The sequence below is a fragment of the Rhinopithecus roxellana genome, chromosome 1, assembly GCF_007565055.1.
Source record: "Rhinopithecus roxellana isolate Shanxi Qingling chromosome 1, ASM756505v1, whole genome shotgun sequence".
Lineage (NCBI taxonomy): Eukaryota > Metazoa > Chordata > Mammalia > Primates > Cercopithecidae > Rhinopithecus > Rhinopithecus roxellana.
The window spans coordinates 39,901,101-39,924,915 of NC_044549.1; the positions used below are offsets into that span (position 1 = coordinate 39,901,101).

The following is a 23,815-nucleotide window of genomic DNA, read 5'->3' on the forward strand; positions in this document are numbered from 1 at the left end:
TTATAACTTCAAAAGTAGAGGAGAAAAAATATTATAAAGAATATTCGAATAATCAGTAGAAGGTATGGGAAGAGGGGACAAAGAAAAAAACAAAAAGCTTAATAAATAGAAAACCTCAAATAAAATATTAGACATTGAACCATACCCATAATCATTAATATAAATGAATTCAGAGGACAGTCGCTCTCAGATTACAAACTGAAAACCAAACTAATCCAGATATACGTTGTTTATAAGCACTATACCTAAAACATAAAGCACGGACAACTGAACGCCAATGAACCATATAATAGAAACATACCAACAAGAATTAACCAAAGAAAGCCACTGTATCTTTTAAGTTTAGTAATTAAAAAAACACAAAAAGCTTATTAAACATAGAGAAACAATGAAATACAACAAGCTTGTAAGCATCTAATGACACAGGCTCAAAATGGGTAAAGAAAATTGGCATAATTGTAAGAACAAATTGACAAATCCACAATCTTACAATGTGATTTTTAAATACATATTTCTCATAGTAACATAGCTGAAGCATGTAAAATATTGCTAAAGATACAGAATATTGAATAATACAACTATAACGCTTCCTATGCAATGCATGTACAAATACCCTAACACCTGCAACATAATGGCTCTTAAATTCTCCACCTTGGTGGCTGCACTCCAAACACACTGGCCTCTTTGATAATTCATCAAGTACATGGGCACATGCCTGCCTCAAAGCCTTCATATGTCCATTCCCTCTGCCTGGAATGCTCTCCAGTCCCCATATTCACAGGGCTCATTCCTTCATTATCTTTAAATATTTGCTAGAATATAATGAGGCTTACCCTAAGCACCTTACTCAAAATTGCTGCTCCTCATACCCTAGCTAATCTATTTTACCCTGATCTAATTTTTCCCCACAGAACTTTTCACCTTGTAACAAATTCTACAATTTACTGATTATATTCCATCTCCACCCATTAGAATGTAAGCTCTACAAAGGAAATGTATCTTCAGCATCTAGAAGAGTTTCTGGCACCTGATAGGTGCTTAACAAACATCTGAGGGAAGGAGGGAGGGCAGGAGGGAGGGAGGGAAGGAGGAAAGAAATTTATGCAAGTTACAAGAAGTTAGATAAAACCGAAATCGGAGTTTAGCAAGACAGATTATAAAAATAGAGGAAAGGCACATATAAACAGTATTAGGAATGAAAAGGGGACTCAATACAGAGTTTAAAACTTCATAACAATGATGATGGTAATTTAAATATTAATATTTAGTAGGGGCTGACACATGCCAGCTGCTGTTCTGCACATCTTACATGCTTACTCAATCTTTATCCAGCCATAAGTTAGTCATGATGATTGTCTCCATTTTACACATAAGAAAACTAAGACACAAGGTCACATACCCAGTGATTCCTGGATTCAGGGTTCAAAACTATGTCCACTGTCTCCAGAACTTACACTCTTAAATACATTATTCTGTTTTTGTATAGAGAATTCTATGAACATCTTGATAGTGATATGTATAACTTGGACAAAAAAGACATTTTCCAGAAAAATAGGGTATAGAAAACCTGTACCGTTAGAGAAACTAAATCAGTAATCAAAAATCTACCAAAAAACATAAGAGCAAGGCAAACATTCATAGGCAAATTCTATAGACTCATCATGATGCCCAACTTATTCATACTATTTCAAAGAACAGGAAAAAGGGAAAGTTGCCAAACTCACAAGATTATTTCGTATTATATGATACTAAAATTGAACCAGGACAACAGAAGACAGAAAAAAAAAACCCATAGGCCATTCTTACTGGTGATCACTGATACAAATATTAAAATATTAGTAAACCCAATGGAACAATTTATTTGTAAAAATCACAATCAAAGAGACTTTATTCCATAAATGCAAGGATGTTTTAACAACAGAAAATGTTAAACGTAATTTATTTATTGAAATTCAGTCCCAGATAATTCTTTATGAGGGTTTTCCTTGTGCATTACACAATTGTTTTTCTTTTTTCCCCAGCTTTATTGAAGCACAATTGACGAACAAAAATTGTATATATTTATGGTATATATTTTGATATACATAAATACTGTGAAGAGATTACCACACCCAATCTAATATGTCAGTCACATCACATAACTACCTTTGTGTGTGTGTGTGTGTGTGTGTGGTTGGGAACAATTAAGATCTACTCTCAGCAAATTTCTAGCATACAATACAGTAATGCTAAATATAGTCACCATGCTGCACATTAGATCTCCAGAATTTATTCATCCTGAATAACTGAAACTTTGTACCCTTTAGCCCACATCTCCCCATTTCCCCCACTCCCCAGCCCACGGAAACCACCATTTTATTCTCTGTTTCTACCAGTTCAACTATTTTAGACTCCTCATTGTCTTAGTCTGTTTAGGTTGCTATAACAAAACACCATAGACTGGGTACTTTATAAGCAACAGAAATTTATTTCTCATAGTTCTGGAAGTCTGGGAACTCCAAGATTAAGACCCCAGCAGATTCAGTGTCTGGTAAGAGCCCATTTCCTGGTTTCTAGATGATGATGTCTTCTTGCTGTGTCTTTCAGGACAGTTCTTTGGGTGGTCTGGGACCAACTCAGTTCCTCCCATTTTCTTGCTTGCTGTTCTCAAGCGTAACTATAGAACATGCTGGGAATACAACATCCTGAGTTAAGAAGGAACTGACTGGAACACCTCAGGCTCTGTTCCAGACCCTCCTAGAAAGAGGATGTCCTTCAACACTTTAGCGCAGTGACATTTGGGTATAAAACTCAGAGTGAGCTGCTTTTCGGGTTCTCTCAGCTGATGTGCAAGTGGACATGTGCAGACGAGACTCTATCTGTTCCAGGAAACTTTTCTGAGCCTTGGGGAACTGGCTTTCACTGAATGCTAGGCTTCTGTTGTCCTTTGCTGCCTATTAAATAATAAATCCACTTCATGAAACTTGTTTTGTGTATGAATGCTCTGCCTCACCAGAGTCGGGCAAGTAACCAGTGCACAGTAAATTTGCTTCACAGTCCTTACTTGGTGAAAGGAACTAGCTAGTGCACTGAGTCTCTCTTATAAGGTTGAAGACATCATGTCTTTTACCACTAAGTACTTTAGCGAATACTTCCTAAGAACAAAGATACTTTCTATGTAATCACAGTAAATGTATCAAAATCGAGAAATTTAACTCTGATCTAAGAGTATTAGCTAATCTATAGTTGATACTCAGTTTCATCAATTATCTCAACAATGTCTTTTATAGCTATTTCTCTTCCTGTTCAGATTCTAAGCCAAGGTTCTTCATTACATCTACTCATCTTAACCCATTTATGCCCAGTGTTCCATTACTGGAACGCTAAGCATGTAGGAGTTATTTACATCCTACTGCTCAAGGTCATCGCCAAGGTCTGAATGCAAAAAATCAAAAACTTGCAACCTCAGGCATAAATGGGTTAACTCCCTAGTCTTTTTCAATATTGACAGTTTTGCCTTCACATTTGTTTGTTTGAGGTTTTCTCATGATGAGATTTAGGTTATGTGTTTTTGACAGTAATATCACAGAAATGATGTGTCCTTCTCAGTACATATATTAGGAGGTACGTGACATCAGTTTGTCATAATATTGGTGAAGTTTACTTTGATCACTTGGTTAAAGTGGTATCCAACAGGTCTCTCCCTTATAAACTTACTTTTTTGTCATTAATAAGCAATTTGGGGGGACATACATTGTAACTAAATAGCCTGCTTCCCATCAAATTTTTGCTGACTGTTTTCACCTCAGTGATGATTTTCTAACTCCATTATTCCTTGTATATACATCAGTTGGCATCATACCGTGAAAAAAAAAATGCTTGCTCTTTGACCCCATTTATTTATCAGTAGGGATTTGGTGATTCTTGTTTTATTCTATGGGCTATATATTTATTTTAACGTTTGAATTGTCCCAGATTTGGCTAGAGGGAGTTCCCACAAGCTAGTCTCAACATATAAGAGAAACTCTAATCTCAATATATTATTCCCCTGTCACCAACCAGATTTCTGGGATTCACTTTCCTGGTGTCAAATATTATTTTTTCAGAGAACGCATCATGAGTTTATATTAATAGCGTAAACATAATTAGTAAAGTAAATCTTCTGAAAAAAATCTGAATTATTTTGGGGTAATATTCTATTTAGAGATCAACTTTATTAATGTGGATATCAAGAGATAAATTTAGATGAAAAATATTACCATTTAACGTACATGATTATGATACAGTTATCCAAAGTAAGTTTGATGATCAATCCAGAGTTTATAAAAGACAAAGTTTTCATCCTTGTCATTCAAGTTCACTTTTACACCTAAAGTTGCAAAAAGTATTCAAGTTGAAAAAAGGATATGATATCAAGAAATCTGACTGATATACACTTATCCAGAAATAGAGGTTATAGAAGGCTATTTCTACAGCTATTTCTCAACTTACATACAAATAATCACTGTCAATTGTTCATTTAAAATTCCAAACTCCATCCAATATTCCACAGAGATATTACAAATAAAAAAAGAAAGTGTTGCCACAGAGGACCTTGAGGATGATACTGTTAACCCCTTTATTTTTGTTTAAAAGAAGCAACATGAGCCCAGAGAGGTGAACTGTTACAGAAACAGTGGAAAAATCTAAAATTTGAATATAGTTTTCAGTATGTCAAGACAAGGGCTATTTTAATCATGTCATTTACAATAGTGAGATTGACAAATCAGTCCACAAAAAGCAGCTATTTAGCCAACAGTGTGGCTGAAACATTTAGCAATGAACAACAGTACTGCAGCAATCATTCCTAAAGTAATAAAAGTTATTATGTTGAAAAGAAGTTTTTTTAATGGTGAATTTGAGGCTAGGTTAATTAAAAGACGATTGTAAGGTCCATCAGTATTTGTTGGGATTACTAGCAGAAATTTATAGGGTCTTTAGAGGCTTGTGGCGCTGGCTCTTTAATGTGAATAATTTTACTACAACTTAGGACTTTCCTTTTCCATGACAGGCGTGGACCATCAATATGATTCAGGCTTATGTGGCATAATTAAGGCTGTTTGTGGCCTCTCCATTAACTGCCAACACTTTATGTGTAAATTTCAGATTTGTAAATCTACCCTGAGACTACTACAAGAAACATTTTCTGTATTAGAGATGATGTAATACTCGAGGCTCCTAAATTTTATTTTCTTGAACTAGAGTATTTTATAATATAATTCTATATCTTCCCCTCATTTTATTTGACAAAAATCTCTTCAATTTTTTAAGGATGTCCTCTTTAAAACTAAATTTAAGTAGCTGGGTTTACATGTAGAAATCATCCATGACACTCAGGCTTCCTCCATTATTACCTGTTTGGTGTGACCAATTCCTGGATCTCCTGTGACCTGAGGCCTTTTCCTTTACTCTTTCCTATCTTCCTCCTCTAACCAGATTTGGGGCTGAAAACAGGAGGATCGACCCTCCTGACACTATGCTCAGGTTTCTCCTAGTAAAACAGGCAGCTCTACCTCAAGCAGGAAGTGTATTCTCATATATAAATTTCAAGGATTGTCTTACAATTAACACAAAGAAGCTATCACTTAGGTGCTTTAAATCGTCATGTGAATGGGAAGAGTTTCCATATATAGTTACCACTGGATGAAATACATTTCATAAAGGCAATATAGAGAAGAGAGAGAAAATGTTTTATTCACTTTAAAGTTGAAAACACAAAATGATCCAGAAAGCTTTTTCAGCAGTTATAGGGTGTTATTTTTCAAAACCTATTAAAGTTAATTACTTTTTGAATATTAGAATTGTCCATGATAACTAATAAAATGGGTAAAGCAGCACTGTACATACCCTGAGTAGCTGTTGGAGGTAGTTTGAGGGTATTGTCTAACTTCTCCCAAAGGTAAGTTGGTCGAGGAATGCCTTCCTCTGAGCTACAGAGCAGGATGACATCGCTGCCAATATCCTGGGATCCTTGGATTTGGCAGTGTGGGGCAGAAGGGGGAACTATAACAGGAAGAGTAAGCAATAGAGTACATATTTTACTGTGAGCCAAGTGATGATGGAGGAGACATCAACATTCAGTACACTGGACCCTTAGATTACATTGTTTCGGGAACATATACCAGGAGACAGCCTCACACCTGAACCCAGAGGAGTCATGTACCAATTCATGAGGCTTAGGCACAGGAGCAGACCTGCAGCTTTGGTAAGCAGAGGGCAAATATGTACAAAGGGGCTTCACCTTTTGATTATATTTTCAAGGTATCTTAAGATCTTCTTTTCACTCTGCTTCCTCTGAAGAATTCTTAAGATCCATTGTATCAACATGTTGCTTTTAAAAACATTGCTGAAAGAGGCCACTTTTAGAGATTTCAGGGAAAAGCAACCCTTATCCTGCCAACTACCCTCTGGCAAAGACCACTTTAACAAGGTCCTTCGTTACTTTACAGACAAAAACCGGACAGACCCACTTTATACCAAATTCTGCTTTATGGTGGGGAAAGTTAAACTAAGGTTCAGGTAAAAGCAGAGTTGATAATAATGTAGTGGACATTTCACAACCATTAAGACAGGACACAAAAAACATGGAACAAAAATTACCAAAAAGAACACTAAAGGAAGAAGGTGGCATTATACAGTAAAAAGCAAAACAAAACAAAACCATAAACTAAGCGCATGGCTTGAAGTTTCATGCAGGGGAATGCAGATGGTAGAGTTTAAATCCAATTTATGATTTATCTGTAATGCTAATGACTTTTCAGTAAATATGTACACCTTTTCCAAAATGAATAAATGAATGAATGAAAAAAATGAATGCAGAGTATACACATAGGAATCAGAAAAAAAAAGACTGGGTAGGGGAAGAGAGAACAATAAAAGGGTATGGGTAGGAAGAGTAAAAATCTTAGCAAATCCTAGTATCTACTGCGGTGGGGCAAACTAATCTTTGATTGCCTTTGTCATTGTCACTGTGATGCCAGGAACAGAAATCCAAAATAATTCTTTGGAGGTAGCATTAATTATAAAATAAATTAAGGGCTTTCTTTTATCTTCTTTTTAAAAATGATGCTGAGAAGTTAAGTCTGGACAAACAAAAAATAATGTTGGATAACATGGGAAGTCAGTCACCTAACTTACAGGTATAAGTATCCGAATATTTAATTCCATTAGTACACTATACTCAGTACTCAAGAGTATTTTAGAATCTATACCATTTTTAATATAATACAATGAATATGATTTTGAGAACAGAAATCCCCGACTTGGTCATTAGTTTTCTTATTCTGTTTGAAGGCTGGGAGAAAAAGGCACCAAAGGCAGAGGGAAAATGACAAGAATTCCCAACCCCTGAATTCTTAAGTGACTCAACAACAACGAATGAAAAAGAAAGGGTGGGTGGAGTTTGACAAGGACTACAGGAGTAGATTCTGAGACTTGAGTAGGATGGAGGAGAATCAAGAACATCAATCTTCTCTAAGTACTTCTTCCATCTCCCCAGATGAACTGAGTTTAGCCACCTCTACACAAGTATTCATTTAGAAAGCAGTATTTTATATTAGAGACAGAAGAACTGGAAAATCAAATATGTTCATAATGGATATAACTTAGTATGAGATAGTCTAACAACATGGTGTAATGGAAAGAGTGCTGGTTTGAATAAGGAGATTTAAATTTTAATCTAAACTTTGTTGTTTATTTTCTATGTAATCTGGGGGGAAAAAAAACTAAATCTATTTGGTCTCAGTATTAAGGTGATAATATGATTTATTCTTCAAACAAGGATACTTTTGAGAGTAAAAGGAGGTACTATTATAATTATGCCAGGACAACACGTGCAAGCCAAGAACTGTGGTGATCCTACTCAGTGTCACACAGATGTGAAGTAATAGTATTATTCTCACACATGCAAAAACTTCTGCTCTGTACTAAAATACGTCATTCTTGATTTAATTTGCACTCAACAATAAGTTCTGTCCTGTAGAAGCTTAAGAAAACTGAGAGATCACTTCTGATGGTATTTGATACCATCTTTCTTCACCTTCAGAAGAAAGTCATTAAAGAGTAAGTTTTAGAGACTGCCAGAAATGAAGAAAGGAGGGGGAGACTATCTGTAAGAAGCATGGAGAAGCAGAGAAGAGATGGAACTGAGAGAAGACTGAAAAAGAACATAAGCAGACTGAAGGTGTAGAAACAAGGGAAGAAGCAAGTATGCTTGAGAGCAGATTCGTAAGTCAAGCCCAAACAGCCCAGGACTCTTGTGTCACTCACCTAACACCGTGAGACCGATGACCCCAATGTTTCTGCCCCCTATGTCTGGAAGGTTGTTGACCAGGCATTGGTAGGTTCCAGTATCTGATAACTGAGTGTTATTAATGAAGACAGAGACATTGGTAGCTGGCATGGTGCCTGTAAATCCTACCCTACCATGGAAACGAGGGGCACCGTCAAACATCTGTCCACCCTGATACAGGATGACCTGGAAAAGAAAGCAAAATAAATACACTGGCCACTCTATCCTCTCCTAGACACAAAACAATAACTATTTGGTAGACAGCACCAAACGTTGGAAAATTTTATTTCTAATATGAGAGTTATCATCAACTTTTTTTTCCAGTACTTGTTCATAGGTATCTTAGAGTTTTAATTTTTCACATATCAAATTAGAATAATATGTTTTCCTTACCTAACACATCAGAACATAAATAATGTCTTTGCTGCTACCCACCCTACTATCAGTTCATAAATATTTTTACCAGTTCAAAAAATTTATTCCAAAATAAAAATTAGAAAATATTAGCACTGCCATTCTCATGCTTATTAGGTCACATAATGATAGATCATAGGTATAGACTGAAAGTAAATAAATGTCACACAAGGGAAGTAGAGTTACAAGTCCATGACTGCTGTTCTTATGTCAGCCTCTATTATCAAAGTTAAGTCTTCAGGGAAGACCTAGAATGACATAACAAAAAGTCCATTGGGCTGTGAGTGAGGGACTCAGTTCTATTCAAGCTCTACCTGTAAATGTGTTTAGTAACTCTACTCAAGCTCTTTACTTCTTTAACTCCATCCTTGATTCCTAAAATAATAAGATTGAATAAAATGATCTTGAAGGCAGAGTCTAACTACAAAAATTCTATGAAGAAACAAAAGAAGCTTCTATTTAATTTCATATCAGAAAATATACCTTATCAAATATTTTGAGGTAATAAGCTTACTGAAGGAGAAAAGCTTAACATTGTAAATAAAGGTGTAAGCATTATCACAATTCATTAACTTCCTGGGCATTATTTTCTGCAGTGAGTTCTACAAATTATGTGTCTTTTTCCTGTAATTAATACAGCTTATTGGGGAGTAGCTTCCATTTTCATGTACATTCTTTCACGTACACATTATATTAATAATTTATATAAGACTTTTTGAGCTGGCTAACATGGCTAGTCATGTTTTACTTTAAAATACTAGTGAAATTAACTTTAAAAAATCAACTACTACAATCTAATGTTACTTCCTTACTATTATCACTATCTTTTAAAAGTATGCTCTCAACCATCTGTGTTGGTGCCAGTCCCTTACGGTCAAAATTGCCTATTAGCAATGTTTTTGATAAAATTACAGGTTCCTACATAAAACTCTCAGGAGGATATTCTTAACATCTGTTACCTTTTTAAAAAGAGGTTAGCCTCTTCTGATAGTTGGCTGATAAGGCAGAGGAGTCGGCCTTAAAAGAGCACACACACATGGAAAATGCCACCTTACTCTTGAAACCAAAGATATACTCAGGATGCTTCCCTACCCACCTCCTCTGAAAAGATTAACCTTTCAGAGGTAGCACAGGATGGAACAGAAGTACCTGTTCAGGTTGGTTGGCATTGGAGAGAGGAGTGACCATCCAAATGACATTGAGGTTAATGAGGGCAGCGCTGGTAGTGAAAGTGCAGGGCAGGACTGCTGTCTGACCCCGGGCCACTTGGATACTCCCAGGGCTCTCTGACACTTCCAGGGATGCTGCAACACCTACAGAAGAAGGAACAGGGAGGTTATATGCTTGCCCTTTCCCGATAGTCCAAACTCCTTCGGGAAGGTTTGTGTGTTTTATGTTATCACATTATTATTGATCATGTGAACACACTGACATGATAGTCTTACTAAACAACTGCTGACCAGTCACTGAGTCAAAATAATAAAAATGGTTCATCCCTTTACCTCCTGGAAACTATAATAGAAAAACATTAGAAGCTCTTTACTCTCTTTTGGAAGAGGCTATCTGTTATGTGGCCAGATTCAAATACGACACAGATTAATTCAACTGATGGATTTTGATGAAAGATTAAGAATAAACTGAATTTTCGAACTGTTGTTACATAAGCACAGTGCAAAATTAAATGCTTACATATAAATCTAACAAATCATATAAATCTAACAAAATGTGTACAGCATCCATACACAGAAGAGTATACAATGCTAATAAAAGAAATCAGTAAGACTAAATATATGCAGAGATATGTAACGTTCATGAATTGGTAGTCAATCTTAAGATGCCAATTATCCCTAAATTGATCTATAGATTCAGAGCTAGTCCAGTCAAAATCCCAGTAGTCGTTTTGTAGATATTGACAAATTCTAAAACATATAGAAAGACAAAGAACTAGAATAGCCAAAAGAGTACTGAAAAACAAGAACAAAGCTGAAGAATTCACACTACCTGATTTTAAAACTTGCTATATAGCTGTAGTAGAAGAGTATGGTACTAGCCTTTTAAGGATAGACATACAGATAAATGTCACAGGGTTGAGAGTACGGAAATAAATATTTATATTTACGGTCAAATGCTTCTCAATAAAGGTACAAGACAACTACATGGGGCAAAAACAGTCTTTTCAACAAATGGTGCTGGGATCATTTGATAGCAATATGCCAAAAATTAAATATTCTGAATACAGAATCAACAGAAAATGATCACAGACCTAAATAAAAATCAACAGAAAATGTTCATAAACCTAAATAATCATAACATACTAGTAGTCAGCAATTTCACTTACTAGGAATCTACTCAAGTAAAATGAAAAAGTATGTCCACACAAAGACTTGTCCATGAATATTCATAACAGCATTATTTATATCATGTCCTGAAAAGGAAATAATACAAATATCCATCAACTGGTGAATGGACAAACAAAATGTGATATATCCATACAACAGAACACTGTTCAGAAACAAAACCCATCAAAGTACTGATACATCTTACAACACGCATGAGCCTCCCAAAACATATTTCTCAAGGAAGCCAGATGCAAAACACTATATATGATTTCACACATATAAAATGTCTAGAAAAGGCAAATCTATAGAGACAGAAAATAGATTAGTACCACCCGGGGATACAAAGGATGGCAAAGGGACTTGTAAATAGACTTAATGGGACTTTTTAGTGATGGAAAACTAAAACTAGGTTTCTGTGATGGTTGCACAACTCTGCAAGTTTAAAAGTCACTGAATTTTTCTTTTTCTTTCTTTTTTTTTTTTTTTTTTTTTTTTTTGAGACAGAGTCTCACTCTGTTGCCCAGGCTGGAGTGCAGTGGCACTATCTCGGCTCACTGCAAGCTCTGCCTTCCAGGTTCATGCCATTCTCCTGCCTCAGCCCCCCGAGTAGCTGGGACTACTCGCCCGCCACCATGCCCGGCTAATTTTTTTGTATTTTTAGTAGAGACGGGGTTTCACCATGTTAGCCAGGATGGTCTCAAGCTCCTGACCTTGTGATCCGGCTGCCTTGGCCTCCCAAAGTGCTGGGATTACAGGCGTGAGCCGCCGCACCCGGCCAAAAGTCACTGAATTTTGTAGTTCAAAGGAGTAATTTTATGGAGTATAAATTGTATGTCAATAACACTTAAAATTCTAAAAAAGAAAACTGATTCACCAGAGCCAACTCATGAGAAATCAAAATAACTGTTATCTCCTCTGCAAAGCCTCCTCCCTGGGATGATGAAACAGTATGGAAATAACAGTAGATCAAAATAGGCCATGGAGACCCTACAAAGAAGTTATTTTAGATCATGAAAAACACATTAAGTCTATGACAGTATCTCAAACTATTTTACTTTGAAGTGATAGCATCTCAATTCTCCCAAAAAAGTAACAGAATAACACACAGTTATGATTACAATTAGTTTAAAAAATAAACATACATAACACCTTCCCCCTATAGAACTTCATGTTCTTCACATAGAGTCTGACGATGTTCTTAGGAGTTAAATTTGCAGAATAAAATGTTTCATAAACTGTCTGTGATAGAATATAAAGATATTCTGTGATATATATAAGTCTATAGAAGAAGAATGTAAAGAAGTCTGTGATAAACTACAAAGTTGATGACATCAGGAAAAGTTTCTAAGATAAATAACATTAGGGGAAGTCTCTAAATTTTTAAAAAGAAATTGAAAGAACCTCAGGAATTAGTGATCTTAATTCCTGAGGGAAGGTTACTTGATCATGAAGCAGGTAATGAATAGAATGAGCTACCTCATAAGGTAGAAGTGGGTGAGAAAATGTATTTGTTATAATGATATGATAAATTCACAATAAATGCTGATAGAGATGTTTTTAAGAATGAGTGTGGAAGTCAACTAGTGCCAGAACCTCCATCACTGCATTCTTCAGACAATACTCCAACGAAGGAGTAAAGGAAATATGATCCCACCTTAAACTATATGGGATTGTAAGTACCTTCCACCAGCAATTCACTAATTTCAAGCTTAACTCAAATAATCTTTGATACAAATTTTTTAAAATAACCAATATGAACTAAGAATGAAAGAGAAAGAGAAAGCAACCACAATAGGGTGAGCAGAGGACAAGGAGCTGTGCGGGACAGGGCTAGGAGCCAGGGAAGCCACAGGACTGCTGGCACAGAGCAAGCCTCTGGGGCAGCTGAAGTTGTGAAAGGTCAACTTCACTTACTTCACGTTTTTACATAAGGTCAATCCTAAAATCTCACATTCTGAAATAGTTGAAGAAGAAATATTCTAGATGAGCTGCTTTCAGAACTGCAAAGGTGTAGGTTTGAAGCTGTACAGATCTGGTTTGAGATGTGGTACTTTCACCTATTTAGCTGCATGGCCCCAAACAAGTAACTTAATCTCTGAGTCAGTTGCTTCATCTGTAAGACAGAGCTAAATATTATCATCACATCATACAAGGAGTATGATGAGGGCAGTACCAGATGCTGAGAATGACTACCACCACCACTACTATTTCTAGCTAATAATTTTAGGTCACACTGACTACACCAAGTCCACATTAAGCTCTCTCTATATATAACATGTATTATATATATACATATATGCAAACTCATTTAATCCTATAAGGTACTTACTGACATTATATTCATTTTACAGTAGAAAAACAGAGAATTAAAAATACAGCTCAAGGTCGCACAGTCACAAAGCTAGGAAGTGGAGGTCTGGCTTCCAACCCAGGCAGTTAGTCTATAAGAAATACACACTACTACACGTAACTCAACACACAGAAATCATTCCATATGTGTTTGTTGTTATTATTATCACTCCAACATTATATGAGGATAATATTTAAAACTAGAATGGACTTTTACATAAAGGCATTAGAAACTCCTTCTACTTCCTGCTTCTCAATCTGCAAATCAGTTTCAGTCAGCCTCACCCTCATCTCCCTCTCTCATGTCAGATTAGAGGAGTTTATCTAAGACCAACCCTGTATGTGAGCTTTAAATACCATCTGCTTGGCTCCCTAGTGACCTTGTCATAGACTGCCCCCTCCCGTAACTTCAACCCCCTTCTCTGCGCTGGAGACTTCCTGATAGCATTTAAACATCCTCAAGATTTTAAACTGAAAACAAAATTCCTACCTCCCTACACCTCACAGTCCTCACCAGGGAGGTCCTAGCTCTCTGATACTTCATGTCAATCTTTTTGAAAGCACTGTCTATACTCTCTCCACAGAATCTATTCCTACTCCATAGTCTTCAATCTACTTCTGCCCCAATCACTTCTTAAAAACAATTTTCCCTAGGCTTCCCAGAGACCTCCTTGTGGCTGAATGACACTTGTCATCATTCCTGGACTCTTGTAAACATCTGACAGAGAGGACCCTTCCCTCCTCCTTAAAACACACCTTTCCCTTAGCTTCAGTGATGTTAATATAATTCACTTCTGGTTTTCCTCCCAACTCTCTGGACACTTCTCACTTTCTCTTGCTGTTTTACCCTTTTCCACATGGTTACTATATGTTGGTATTTCTGAAAGTGCTGACTTGATGCCTTATTCTAAACTATCTCCCTATAGAATTTCATTTACCATCATGAATTCAATTCTCATGTAAATGCTAATGGCTCTCAAATTCATATCTCTAATCAAAATCTCTCCTGTTATATGCAATTGCCTCCTAGACTTCATCATGTCGCTACCTCAAAGGCACCTCAAAAGTCAGCGTGTCCAAGATCAAACTATTCCTTTGCATGCTCACCTCCCAAATATATTCTGGCTCCTTCCTGATGCTCCCTATGATTGTGAATGGATCAAACAGGGCCAAGCTGGGCAAGCCAGACATTTAGAAATCTGCAAGTCAACTCTGTCATCATCTCCCAAACCCAATCCATGATCAAATCTGGCACATTTTACTAACTAAATTTCTCTTGACTCCTGGAATCTGAGTCTTTACTCTGTTTTCTGTCTTTCCTCTGTCTGGTTTGCTTTGTTCCAAACCTCAACTTCTTTACTTAGTAACCTACTCATAAACCCTGGCTTCTTAGTAACCTACTCATCATTTACAATAGCTCAAGTGATACCTTCTCACAAGAAAAGCCCTGACCTCTCAGTCTAGGTCAGAGTCTCATGAAGTAGTGTCAGAACACCACCAAGCTTTTAATCATACCTGGCGATTATTTAACAAATCCTCATCAGTATACTGTATGGTCTAAGAAAGCACACCACAGGAACTCAATAAATACATGTTGCTAAATTGATCTAATCCAATTCCTTCAATTTCCACATGAAAATATCAGGGTGTTATATATACCGAGATACACACACACACACGTATACACATATATACACATATACATATGTATGTGCATATATACGTATATATATATGTGTATATGTTTGTGTGTATATATATACAGTGTGTATATATCAGATGCCAAAGAGAGTTTTAAGACAAACTGCCCTCAAGAATTTGCACAAAGAAGATAGCTGAAAATTGGTTACATAACTTTGAGGACTACACAAAGGGAATAAATGAGTCAAGGGTGAAAGTCTGTAAAGAGGCTTTGTGGAGAGAACTTCTAAATTAGAGCTATGGTACACTATAAGACTCACTCACCCTATTCCCACCTTGTAGGTGAACACACATGAAAGCTGGTGCAGGGTCACGATGTTGGTATACGATGGCAAGCTACCATAAAATTATATATCTTCATTTTCTGGCTGAAGCATTAAACATTCATTACACAGTCTATGTAACATGAGGTCTCGCTGATGGGACCTCAGTAGAGGAAAGTCGAAGCCGGATATCTGGACTCCTAGAGGGTATCTCACTGGCAATCAGGGAACCATACTTATAATTCTGTATATAAATTAAGATTTTCTTGTTTTGTTTCATTTTTTAAATTTAAAGTGATCAGAAAAGTTGTATAACCTGCTTTAGTTCTCATGTAGGGAAAGAACTGACTCATGAATGAATGTAAAGGTATGCAGAAGACAACATTAAGTTACTCTGTGAATGTGTCTCATGGTTCCTCTTTAGCATATTGATAGAACTATGTGTAATAAAAAGTTTCTTAGAGTAAGAATGAGGGAAATGGGTGTTTTATTTTGCATTTTTCATGTTTTTTTTCTATCCTATTAAAAAAACAAAAAAAAAAAACCCCTATTTCCTTTTAAAGTATATTTCCATGTTTGAAATTCTAGGCAAGAATTTAAACTTGAATGCGAAATATTAGATTAAAAATCCACTTAGGCTGGGTGCAGTGGCTCACGCCTGTAATCCCAGCATTTTGGGAGGCTGAGGTGGGCAGATTACTTGAGGTCAGGAGTTCGAGATCAGCCTGGTCAACATGGTGAAACTCTGTCTCTACCAAAAATACAAAAATTAGCCAGGCATAGTGGTGGGCACCTGTAGTACCAGCTACATGGGAGACTGAGGCAGGAGAGTCTCTTTAACCTGGAAGGGGAAGAGGAGGTTGCAGCGAGCCAAGATTGCACCACTGCACTCCAAACTGGGCAACAGAGTGAGATTCCATCTCAAAAAAATAAATAAATAAATAAAAACACTTAAAACATCTTACAATTTGCAATATTTAAACGTAAAATGCATACTTTAAGAGCCAAAGTGACAGCATTTTGCACTTGAATCTTTTCTTTGTATTTCACCCAAGAAAAAATGAGTCAACTCATGAATTCTGAATGACTCTCAGCAATTACATAAAAAAGAATAAAGTGCATGGTCATATTTCCTCTGAGGAGTTAAAGTCATAAATACAGTTGTCTATAATCCTTATTTATACTCCTGTTTCCCAAGATTTAAAGCAGAAAGGCATTCACATTATCTCAAACCTCTTGGTACATGTTAGAGGAAATGAAGCTGGCAACAAAGAATCTTTAAAAATCCTAGGAGGTACCATCCATACTACACAGCCAAGAGAACAATGGACATTTTACAGTTATCTGCCTACTGCTAGAGTCAAATGACATGAAATCCCCCCTGCAAACGCATCAGAGATAGAACGTCAGAAGTTCACAACGGGGACTGGCCCAAGTAATCCAATGGAGATTTCACAATAGTGTTCTCTGATGACTATGGAGCAAGGGCTCATGTTTCATGATCAGCCCAACTGCCAGAACACTTCCCTCTGGGAATATAATCAGCAAAGCATCAAAAAGACCTTATGGCACTTTGGGAGACCTATGTTATCCTTCTGCCTAAAATGTTACTATCAGTGGTCACAAAATGCTTATTGGTTTATATCATCCCATACGATCTCACAAGCATTTCCTATATGAAGACATGTAAGACATGTAATACAAATTTACTTAACCTATCAAATTAAGTTTTACAGTTTATCAGACTGACATGAATTCAAAAAGCAAAAATTCTACACTATCCTCATTTTCTGAAGGAAACTAAGGAATACCACAATTCTCTAGCATTGTAGTCGTTTTTTAAACAAATCATTCTCCCTTCATATTTTAACCAAATTTTAATTAGATGAAATAATCTACCTTTATACTTACCATATACTCTTTCTTTTTACAATCTGTCATCTCAACTAAAAACAATGTTTGCATTAGCTGAAATTCACTTATATTTTGGCTATTTACTCAGTGCTAAGTGAAACGAAGAGTAATAGCTCACTAACTTATCAATATAGATGGCTCTATTACATATTGGTCATCTACATTAATCAATTTACAGGATCACTGCCAAGTTTCTACTTCATTTTATGTCATATCACACAATGTATTTTATGGTTGGTATACGATGGCAAGCTACCATAAAATTATATATCTTCATTCTCTGGCTGAAGCATTAAACATTCATTACACAGTCTATGTAACATGTAATAGTCTGGCTATAATATGTAATTGTATTCTATTTCTGTGCTACTACAGTTTCCCTTTAGATATAATTTCAGTGCTTTCTAATTGACTTCTCCCCTTCAACCACAAACATTGCTTAGGGACCATCCCAAGGGCAAAGAGCATGCCTTATACTGAACTAATTAATGCACGCTCTCTAGATTATCACTCCTCTTTGTCACTTTCCAAAAGATCTCTCTCTATATATATATGTGTGTATGTGTGTGTACATATGTATATATGTGTGTATATATATATGCATGTGTATACATGCTTGATTCCTACATGTCATGGCATATATATTACGTGGGTAGCATTAACTCAGCAGTATCTCCTAAAACTTGGTGTGAACTTTATCAGAATTCTCTTCAGCAAGTTTCCTATTATTATCACTTCCTCCTGATTTCGTATCTGGCTATCAGTTTACGTATTCTACTCCACTTAGGAATCCCCTTTTGAGGGGCAGTTAGTAACACCAGGCCTGCATTTCACATGGCAGTTGATTAGTGCAGCCCCTTTAGACAAAACAGGAGCTTTCCACACTGCCAGGATCCCCACCCACTTCCTGTTATTCCACGATATAATCCACTTTACTCCATCATGTTACCTGTCTGACTCCTGTGGGCATTTATGTTTGTAACCTCTTATTTAAAACTAAGCAAGTAATGTGATTACAATTAGCTATAAAGAATCAAGGCACAAAAGCAGAACCAGGTTTTGCAGTGTTATGATGGACATGCTACTATGATTGCTACCACACTCAAAACTGACTTCAGGGAGGACAAAGAAGCAATTCCTTGAACATGAGTCGCTATGGTTTATGACATAGGATCTTATTTACATCCTGGCTACAAGTGATTGTACCAGGAATCGGCAACTCACCAAGGAGAGGCTGGACAGCTAATTATGAGGTAACTATTATAAGATAATATAGTTTGAGAAAGCAAAGAGTTTGGGAAAGCAGTAGCATGTGAAGACAGAAGAGTCAAGTAACTAAAACAGGCATAAAGAGGGATATTACATAATGATAAAAGGGCAGTCTGATTCATCAAGAACATAACAGTGCTGTGTATGCACCTCACAACAGAGTTTCAAAGTACAAGAAGCAAACACTGACAGAACTAAAAGGACAAAAAGTGAAAAACCTGCAATTATGGTGATTGCAACAAGTCTCAGTCATTAACTTATAGAACAGATAAAAACAGTAAAAACACAGAAGACCTGAACAATGAACATAACATAAATGAAAACTTTAGGATGTTCTACCTAACATCATGGAATATACATTATTTTAAAGTAGACATGGAACATTCATCAAGGCAGAACATATTCTGGACTATAAAATGAACTTTAGAAATTTTTAAATAATTAAAGTTATATAAAGAATATGAGTTAAACTAAACCCAATTAACAGGAAGAAATCTAGAAAACCATCATGTATTTTTTTTTTTAAATCACTTCGGGCTGGGTTTGGTGGCTCACGCCTGTAATCTCAGCACTTTGGGATGACAAGGCAGGTGGATCACCTGAGGTTAAGGGTTCAAGACCAGCCTGGCCAACATGGCAAAACCCCATCTCTACTAAAAATACAAAAATTAGCCAGGCGTGGTGGCATATGCCTGTAGTCCCAGCTACTTGGGAGGCTGAGGCAGGAGAACTGCTTGAACCCAGGAGGCAAAGGTTGCAGCGAGCCAAGATCGTGCCACTGCACTCCAGCCTGGGTGGCAGAGCAAGACTCCATCTCAAAAAAAAAAAAAAAAAATCACTTATAAATAATTCACAGGTCAAAGAAGAAATCACAAGGAAGACTAGGAAATATTTTTAATTATGTGAATATGAAAACACAACATACCAAAATTTGTGGGGAAGCAACCAAAGCATTACTTAGAGAAAAGTAATAGCAGCATCTAAATGTGCTGAAGAAAAGAAGAAAGAAAATTAGAAAAGAAGAAAGGTTTATAATCAATGACCTAAGTTTCCACCTTAAGAAACTTTTTTAAAAAGTAATATAAATTAAATCAAATGCAGGCATACAGAAGCAAAGTATCAAGACAGAGTAGAATTCAATAAAGACAGAAAAACAACAAGGTAAATCAAATCAAAGTTTAGTTATCTGAGGTCAATAAAATTTACAAATCTCTAACCAGACTGACAAAGAATAAAGAGAAAAGTTACAAATTATCAATATCAGATATGAAAGAAAAGACATAATTACAGATCCTACAGACATCAAAAAAAGAACAAAGAGATATAATCAGTACCAGTAATTCAAACAGCTAACAAATTTAATGGTAAAAGATTTTCCTCCGACAGTAAGGAACAAGGAGAGATATCTGCTCTTCCACGTCTATTTAACATGCAGATTGTAGTCACTGCAATAAGGCAAGAATAAGAATTAAAAGACATATAGTTTGAAAATTTTAAAGTAAAATTGTATTTATTTGCAGATAACACATCTGCATTAAAAATTCTTACAAGTCTACAAAACAACAACTAATCCTAATAAATGAGTTTAGCAAGGTTTCAGAAATCAAGGCCAATATACAAACAGCAACTATTTTTCTATACAGTACCAACGAATATTTGGAAATTAAAATTTGAAAATGATACCACTTACAATAGCATCCAAAACATGAAATAGTTAGGGATAACTTTAAGAAAATATCTGTAAGATCTGTGCAATGAAAATTACAAAATTTTTCTGAGAGAAATTTAAAGACTTTACTGCATGGAGAGACAAACTGTGACTATTGGTCAAAAGATTCAATACTGTTAAGAGGTCAAGTCAACCCAAATTTATCTTTAGATTTAATAGCATCCAAATCAAATTTTCAGCGAGCTGTTTTGTATAAGTAGACAAATTACTCCTGAAATGTATGTACAAAAGTGAGTATTAGAATAGTCAAATTTTCAAAAAGAAAATAAGTTATAAAGTAATATAAAGTAGCATTGGCATAAGGACATATAGAGAGTCCAAAAATTGATTCATATATAAATGGGCAATTGATTTCCAACAAAGGTGTCAAAGCCATTCAGTGGGAAGAGTTTACTCTTTTTGAAAAAAAATACTTTATATAAAAACTAATTCAAACTAGATACAAAATTTAAACACATCAATAAAAACTGTAAAACTTCTGGAAGAAAATACAGAAGAAATTCTCTATGACTCTGAGTTAGAAAAAGTCTTCTGGAATAGGATACAAAATGCATTAACTACTTAAAAATTGAGAAGACCTCATCAAAATTAACAGTTTCTTGTCTTCAAAAGACACTATTAAGAAAATAAAAATACAAGCCATAGTTTGGGAAAAAATATTTTCAAGACACAAGTTCTTATATTTATAATACCTAAAAACTCTTAAAGTTCAACAAAACAGTTCAATTTTTTAAATGCACAAAAGATTTGGACACTTCACTATAGATAGAAAGCATACAAATGAGTGATAACACCCTGAAAAGATGCTCCACTTCATTAGTCAACAGGGAACTTAAAACCATAGTGAGATAATACAAAACATTAACTAGAGTATATTATATTAACATGACAATGCTAAGTGTTGACGAGAATGTAGAACAACTAACTCTCATACATTTCTGAAGGAAATGAAAGGTAGTACAGTCATTTGGAAACATTTTCTTACAAAATTAAATGTATACTTAACTATAAATCTAGCAATTCCAATTATAGATATTTATGCAAGACAAGTAAAGATACAGATCCACAGAAAAACCTATACGCAAATGTTCACTACATCTTTATTTTTAGTAGCCAAAATACCTGACACAACTCAAATGCCCACCAACTTGCAAATGGATAAAACAATTGTGACATAGCCATTTAATGAAATATTACTTATGAACAAAAAAACACACAAACTTCTGATAGATGCAAAATGACTAAATATTAAAGCTATTGTGCTAAGTGAAATAATCCAGAAACAAATGGCTATATACTGCACGTATCCATTTAAAAAAAAAAAAAAATCCATGGAGAAAGCAAAACTATACAGGCAGAAAACAAAGCAGCAGTTGCCAGATGCTGGAGCTGGGACTGAGGGTTAGAGTGGGGCAAAGAATACCACATAGGGCAGAAGGGAACTCCTTGGAGTGATAGAAATACTGTACATCATGGTTATGGTAGTGAACACAAGACGAAACATTTGTCAAAACTCAGTAAACTATATACCTAAAAAGAGGGATTTTATTGTATGTTAGTTATACTTTATAAATCTGATTTTTAAATTTTTTTTAGCAAAAGGTATGTTAGGAAGCTTACAGAATCATGGAGTTGACTTGAGAAACAAAGTAAGAGCTAATCTTCCAGGAAAACATCCATAACTATACCGTAAAACTGGCTTAAGAAAATTGCTGCAACTGTCCCTGTCACCAAACCCCAAATGCCAAAACTTTACTGCAACTACGAATGATGTCTCAGTGCTGTATCAGGCACTTAACCCTACAACACTATGACCCTGCAAAGCCATACTCTTACGCTGCTATGTTAGCAATAGAAGCTCAACATAGAGCTTGTTCTGTCATGTTTCTTCTTTCAAGTTTCTTCTTTCAAGTCAGGGCCAGAGACTCTCTATGTGAATCTGACTGAAGGGCCGAAGTCCAAGCTGCACAAGAGGCCAGAAATTCAAGTTCTCATTTCTAACACTGGGGAGGCAGACTCATAACGTGGGAATGCCTCCAAATAGAAATACTATTCAAAATATGATTGTCACCCATGAATATGACTATGCTGACTATAGCAAGCAACAAATGAAAACATTAAAAATTATGTCTTTCTCCTTCCTCTCTCCTAACTCTTCTAAGCCTATCTTTGTCAAGCCCTCTATGTATTCCTTTATCTTGTGGGCTTTGTAGGGTGGAAAGATGAAACTACTGAAGATCAACAGGCTTCCTGTCTCATGTGAAGCCTGTGCTCACTGAGGAAGCTACACCGGGGCAGAGGAGGTGGGAGGGGCTGCCTTTGAGCCTGATAAAGGAGAAAAAAGACTACTGGGAGGGGAATGGAAGTTGGCCAAGTTCCTTGACAAGAGGAGATCCATGCTCTACTTTGCTCAGAGGACAAAGGACATAACGGTGCCTCAAAGAGGATGGCTGTCCTGGAGACTGGGGCTCTGGTCATAACAACATTCCATGTGTCCTACAAGGCACAGAAGCTGCAGAGCAACATAAAGGATCCTGTGGGCTTGAACAAGGGGCTTGAACAAAAAGCAGTTACTCCGCAGAAGACCAGAGGGGTCCTCCCAGCATTCTGGCTCTGTAAGAGAGACTGCAGTGTATAGAAGGGAGCCCCAATAATTGATAATATCCACACTGATTTTTTTAAAAAGGGGTCTCAGATTTGAATTCAACTTGACATTTTCAGAAACAGTTAAATATACATTTCTTACAAAATGTTGTAGAGCCTAGAAATGATGAATAAAGTTTAACAATAAATTTTAATACCCCAAGCATTAGATAAGGACTTCTAAAAAAAAAATCTCTGTGCTTTCAAAAATTTCAGAAATCATAGTTTAAAGACAAGGCAGGGAATGAGCAGAAAAAAATGACAGAATCTAGGGGCTATTTTTTCGCATTTCAGGATTGTCTTTTATTACAATGATACCCCTCTAGCCAAATCTGAACTTCCATGTGACTGGCCTTTCTCAGGGAAAATAAAATAAAAATTCCTTGCTGTTTAGCTTTCTAAAGGACTTCTGAAAATCTAGGCTTTTAACTTGGATAATGAATAGGGTGAGAAGAACGTATTTTTCTTTCCTGTATACGGAGCACTTTATATTTTGGTAGGCCTCTCTGACACTGTGATGCTATAGTTGCATGTCCTTATCAGTCTGGTTACTACATTGAGATTTATATTGGGAAATGCTATCTAGAGTTTCCAGATGGCAAGAGGCCAGATAAAGGGCCTTTGCTGTTAAATACAACCGTGTACTCTCAACTTCACCACTTGGTTGAATATAGCTCTACTTGGCTATAATGAGCAAGCTCCATTTGTTTAATGAAGCATTCATATGACAAAAGTGGCTAAATCAACAAGTAGAGTTATTTATGAACAAATAAAGCCATCTGAAACCATCAGGAAGGATGTTACATTCTGAAACCAATTAAATTCTTTTTAAAAATGGCTCAACTGAAATATTTTATTCTTGTTCACCAGTAACACTGCTTCCTTC

The 23,815-nt window shown here is 36.0% G+C and overlaps 1 protein-coding gene across 5 annotated transcripts in view; it reads right to left on the reverse strand.

Annotated features, from left to right (window-relative positions):
- Positions 1–23,815, reverse strand: part of IGSF11 (immunoglobulin superfamily member 11) — a 220,803-nt gene that overhangs the window by 13,655 nt on the left and 183,333 nt on the right. For all 5 annotated transcript variants that reach the window (XM_010357444.2, XM_010357443.2, XM_030941461.1 and 2 more), the window contains 3 exons: positions 9,872–10,035; positions 8,287–8,494; positions 5,866–6,021 (listed from right to left, as the gene is read on the reverse strand). In XM_010357444.2, the coding sequence (XP_010355746.1) occupies positions 5,866–6,021; positions 8,287–8,494; positions 9,872–10,035 (528 nt within the window). The remainder of the gene's footprint in view (positions 1–5,865; positions 6,022–8,286; positions 8,495–9,871; positions 10,036–23,815) is intronic.